This window comes from Passer montanus, unplaced genomic scaffold (genome assembly GCF_014805655.1).
Source record: "Passer montanus isolate IOZ18808 unplaced genomic scaffold, ASM1480565v1 scaffold1252, whole genome shotgun sequence".
NCBI lineage: Eukaryota > Metazoa > Chordata > Aves > Passeriformes > Passeridae > Passer > Passer montanus.
In genome coordinates this window covers 1-5793 of record NW_024359301.1, presented here as the reverse complement: position 1 = coordinate 5793, position 5793 = coordinate 1, and the positions used below count along the sequence as shown (strand labels likewise).

Here is a 5793-nt window from a genome sequence, read left to right as displayed (position 1 = left end):
GGGTGCGGATCCGCGTGGATGAAGCCGGTGTAGAAAATCTGCTCGGCGAAAACCTGGATCAGCTTCTCTGCGGTCTGGGGGTGAAAACGGGGTTCAGGCACCCCAAAAACCCCAAAATCACCCCAAACATCCCCTAAACCCCCATGATCAGCTTCTCTGTCTTCTGGGGGGGATTTGGGGGTTCAGGCACCCCAAAAACCCCAAAAAACCCCAAAATCACCCCAAAATCACCCCAAAATCACCCCAAAATCACCCCAAAATCACCCCAAAATCACCCCAAAATCACCCCAAAATCACCCCAAAGATCCCCTGGATCAGCTTCTCTGCGGTCTGGGGGGCAAAAACGGGGTTCAGGGACCCCAAAAAACCCAAAATCACCCCAAAAATACTCTAAACCCCTGGATCAGCTTCTCTGCAGTCTGAGGGCAAAAACGGGGTTCAGGGACCCCAAAAACCCCAAACATCCCCTAAACCCCCATGATCAGCTTCTCTGTGTTCTGGGGGGGATTTGCAGGGGGACACAGGGACACAGGGACATGGGGACAGAGAGGACAGAGGGGACATGGGGACAGTGAGGGGACACACGGGGAGGACACACAGGGGACAGTGTGGGGACACAGGGAGGACACAGGGACAATGGGGACAGAGGGGACAATGGCGACACCCAGGGGACACACAGGGAGACAGGAGACACACAAGGGATACACAGGGGACACAGGGGACATACAGGGGACACAGGGGGACACAGGGGACACAGGGACAATGAGGACATGGGGGACACAGGGGACACACAGGAACATGACACAGAGGGACACGGGACACACAGGGACAATGGGGACACCCAGGGACAATGGGGACACCCAGGGGACACACAGGGACAATGGGGACACAGTCCCAGCTGTCCCCAGGTGTGTCCCAGGTGTGTCCCAGGTGTGCCAGGTGTGTCCCAGGTGTCTCACCTTGCTGCAGTGTCCCCAGTGCACGCGTGGCACTGTCACCCCCCCCAGCTGTCCCAGCTGTCCCCAGGTGTGCCAGGTGTGTCCCAGGTGTGTCCCAGGTGTGCCCAGGTGTCCCCAGGTGTGTCCCAGGTGTCTCACCTTGCTGCAGTGTCCCCAGTGCACGCGTGGCACTGTCACCCCCCCCAGGTGTCCCAGGTCCCTCCCGCAGCGCTCCGAGTTCCGCGCCTCGTTCTCGAAGTCCAGCTCCAGCGCCAGCGTGCCCTTCAGCTCCTGGGGACAGGTAACACAGGTGAGTGACAGGTAATACAGGTGAGTGACAGGTAACACAGGTGAGTGACAGGTGTGACAGGTGAGTGACAGCTCCAGCGCCAGCGTGCCCTTCAGCTCCTGGGGACAGGTAACACAGGTGAGTGACAGGTAATACAGGTGAGTGACAGGTAACACAGGTGAGTGACAGGTGTGACAGGTGAGTGACAGCTCCAGCGCCAGCGTGCCCTTCAGCTCCTGGGGACAGGTGAGACACAGGCGAGTGACAGGTGAGTGACACAGGCGTGACAGGTGTGACAGGTGAGGGACAGCTCCAGCGCCAGCGTGCCCTTCAGCTCCTGGGGACAGGTGAGACACAGGCGAGTTGAGTGACAGGTGAGATACAGGTGAGATACAGGTGTGACAGGTGAGTGACAGTGACAGCGCCAGCGTGCCCTTCAGCTCCTGCAGGTGGGACAGGTGAGTGACAAGTGAGTGACACAGGTGTGACACAGGTGTGACAGGTGTGACAGGTGTGTGACACTGCCAGCGTGCCCTTCAGCTCCTGCAGGTGTGGCACAGGTGGGACACAGGTGAGTGACACAGGTGTGACACGGGCTGTGACACAGGTGTGTGACAGTGGCACAGGTGGGACACAGGTGTGACACGGGCTGTGACACAGGTGTGTGACAGTGGCACAGGTGGGACACAGGTGGCACAGGTGAGTGACAGTGACAGTGCCCCAGCACAAAGTCGGGGTGCATGGGCTGCACAGGGCAGTGGGACAGGGCCGTGCCCAGGTGTGCCAGGTGTATCTCAGGTGTGCCCAGGTGTATCCCAGGTGTGCCCAGGTGTATCTCAGGTGTGCCCAGGTGTCCCCAGGTGTGTCCCAGGTGTGTCCCACCTTGACAGCCACGGGGGTGCCGTCGGGCAGCGTCGCCCGGTGCACCTGGGCCAGGCTGGCGGCGGCCACGGGCTCGTAGTCGAAGTCGCGGAACATTCCGGAAGGCGTGGTCTGGAAATCCTCCAGGAACAGCTCGTCCACCTGGCGGGCACCGACACGGCACGGACACGCGGCACGTGAGGGACACGTGGGGGACACGTGAGGGACAGGTGACAGGTGAGGGACACATGAGGTGAGAGATACCTGGGGACAGGTGAGGGACATTGTGGGCAATTGAGGGACAGGTGAGGGACAAGAGACAGGTGAGAGACAGGTCAGGGACACTGAGAACAGGTGAGTGAGGGGACAGGTCAGGGACAGGTGAGAGACACTGGGGACATTGGGGACAGGTGAGAGATACCTGGGGACAGGTGAGGGACATTGTGGGCAATTGAGGGACAGGTGAGGGACAAGAGACAGGTGAGAGACAGGTCAGGGACACTGAGAACAGGTGAGTGAGGGGACAGGTCAGGGACAGGTGAGAGACACTGGGGACATTGGGGACAGGTGAGAGATACCTGGGGACAGGTGAGGGACATTGTGGGCAATTGAGGGACAGGTGAGGGACAAGAGACAGGTGAGAGACAGGTCAGGGACAGGTGAGAGACACTGGGGACATTGGGGACAGGTGAGAGATACCTGGGGACAGGTGAGGGACATTGTGGGCAATTGAGGGACAGGTGAGGGACAAGAGACAGGTGAGAGACAGGTCAGGGACACTGAGAACAGGTGAGTGAGGGGACAGGTCAGGGACAGGTGAGAGACACTGGGGACATTGGGGACAGGTGAGAGATACCTGGGGACAGGTGAGGGACATTGTGGGCAATTGAGGGACAGGTGAGGGACAAGAGACAGGTGAGAGACAGGTCAGGGACACTGAGAACACTGGGGACAGATGAGGGACACTGGGGACATTGGGGACAGGTGAGGGACATTGGGGACAGGTGAGGGACACTGGGGACAGGTGACAGGTGAGGGACATTGGGGACAAGTGAGCGACAGGTGGGAGGTGGGACAGGTGAGGGACAGGTGAGTGAAGGGACAGGTGAGGTGAGGGTGACTGGGGACAGGTGAGGGACAGGTGACAGAAGAGGGACAGGTGAGGGACAGGTGAGGGACACTGGGGACAGGTGAGGGACAGATGAGAGACAGGTGAGGGACATTGGGGACATTGGGGACAGAGGATTGAGGGGACAGGTGGGGGATACTGGGGACAGGTGAGGGACAGGTGAGAGGTGGGACAGGTGAGGGACACTGGGGACAGGTGAGGGACAGGGGAGAGGTGGGGCAGGTGGGGGACGGGGGGGGGAGAGTGGGGGGACACTGGGGACAAGTCAGGAACAGGTGAGGGACAGGTCAGGGACAGGTGAGAGACACTGGGGACATTGGGTACAGGTGAGAGATACCTGGGGACAGGTGAGGGACATTGTGGACAATTGAGGGACAGGTGAGGGACACTGGGGACAGGTGAGGGACACTGGGGACAGGTGAGGGACAGGTGGGAGGTGGGACAGGTGAGGGACAGGTGAGAGACAGGTGAGGGACATTGGGGACATTGGGGACACTGGGGACATTGGGGACCGAGGATTGAGGGGACAGGTGGGGGACACTGGGGACAGGTGAGGGACAATTGAGGAGAAATGGGACAGGTGAGGAACAGGTGAGAGATAGCAGAGGAACATTGGGGACACTGGGGACAGCTGAGGGACACTGGGGGACACTGGGGACAGGTGAGAGGCAGGTGAGGGACAGGTGAGGAACAGGTCAGGGACACTGAGGAGATGTGAGGGACACTGGGGACACTGGGGACATTGGGGACACTGGGGACAGTGGGGACAAGTGAGAGGTGGGACAGCTGAGGGACACTGGGGACAGGTGAGTGAGGGTACAGGTAAGGGACACTGGGGACATTGGGGACAGATCAGGGACAGGTGAAGGACAGGTAAGGCAGGTGAGACAGATGACAGCTGAGGGACACCGGGGACAGTGGGGACATTGGGGACAGGTGACGGACACTGGGGACAGGTGAGGGACAGGTCAGGGACACTGAGGAGATGTGAGGGACACTGGGGACACTGGGGACAGCTGAGGGACACTGGGGACATTGAGGACGCCCCTCTGCCCCGCTGTGTCCCCAAGCCCAAGGTGCGACCGATGCGAGACAGGTGAGGGAGAGGTGAGAGACAGGTGAGAGACAGGTGAGGGACAGGTGAGGGACAGGTGAGGGACAGGTGAGACAGATGACAGCTGAGGGACTCTGGGGACAGCTGAGGGACACTGGGGACATTGAGGACGCCCCTCTGCCCCGCTGTGTCCCCAAGCCCAAGGTCCCTCAGGTGCCACATTGTCCCCGTGTCACCCCTGTGTGTCCCTGTCTGTCCCAGATGTCTGCCCCACGTCCCCAGTGTCCCCGGTGTCCCCAATCCCCCCAATGTCCCCAATCCCCTCAGTGTCCCCAGTGTTGTGTCCCCAAGCCCAAGGTCCCTCAGGTGCCACATTGTCCCCGTGTCACCCCTGTGTGTCCCTGTCTGTCCCAGATGTCTGCCCCACGTCCCCAATGTCCCCGGTGTCCCCAATCCCGTGTCACCTCCTGGTGCCCCCGGGGGCTGGCGCTGTCCTCCAGGGGTCTCAGGGTCCCTGTCACCTCGGGGGGCAGCAGGTGGTCCATGGCGCTCAGCCCCCCGGTGTCCCCAGTGTCCCCAGTGTCCCCAATCCCCTCAGTGTCCCCAGTGTCCCCATCACCTCCTGGTGGCCCCGGGGGCTGGCGCTGTCCTCGAGCGGCCGCAGGGTCCCCGTCACCTCGGGGGGCAGCAGGTGGTCCATGGCGCTCAGCCCCTGGCCCAGCTTCACGTAGAGCCCCCCGTTGGACAGCGCCCCCTGCAGGAGCCGCTGCCCCGCGCGCCGGTGGCACCGCGACATGGCCGACAGGTAACCGGGACTGGTCTGTGTGTGACAGGTGTGTGACAGGTGTGTGACACAGCCATGGCACCGCGACATGGCCGACAGGTAACCGGGATTGTTCTGGGACAGGTGAGACACAGGTGTGTTACAGGTGTGACACACACACACAGCCATGGCACCGCGACATGGCCGACAGGTAACCCGGGCTGGTCTGTGTGTGACATGTGTGTTACAGGTGTGACAGGTGTGTTACAGGTCTGTGACACAGCCATGGCACTGCGACATGGCCGACAGGTAACCGGGACTGGTCTGGGACAGGTGAGACACACACAGGTGTGTGACAGGTCTGTGACACAGCCATGGCACTGCAACATGGCCGACAGGCAACCCGGGCTGGCCTGGGATAGGTGTGACAGGTGTGTGACAGGTGTGTGACACAGGTGTGTGACACAGGTGAGAGGCAGGTGAGACAGGTATGATGTGACAGGTGTGGCACAGGTGGGATAGGTGGGACAGGTGTGACATCTCTAACAAGTGTCCCCAACTTCCCAAATCCCCCAAATCCTCCCAGAACCCCCCAAATTCCCCAAATCACCCCAAATCCCCCAGAAATCTCCTCCAAACCTCCCTGCGACCCCCCAAATCCCCCCAGAACACCCCAAATCCCCTCAAATCCCCCTGAAATCCCCCTGGGACCCCCCAAACCCCCCAGGACCCCCCAAATTCCCTCAAATCCCCCCCCAG

The 5793-nt window shown here is 60.9% G+C and overlaps 1 protein-coding gene across 1 annotated transcript; it reads right to left on the bottom strand.

Annotated features, from left to right (window-relative positions):
• Positions 1 to 6: 6 nt before the first annotated feature.
• On the bottom strand, positions 7 to 5088 carry LOC120497234 (uncharacterized aarF domain-containing protein kinase 5-like; the record flags this gene model as incomplete). The annotated part of the gene is made up of 4 exons (XM_039698453.1): positions 4891 to 5088; positions 2101 to 2250; positions 1098 to 1229; positions 7 to 74 (listed from the first exon to the last, which is right to left on the bottom strand). Coding segments are annotated over exons 1-4 (527 nt in total), but the record flags the coding sequence as incomplete, so codon positions are not given.
• Positions 5089 to 5793: the final 705 nt, after the last annotated feature.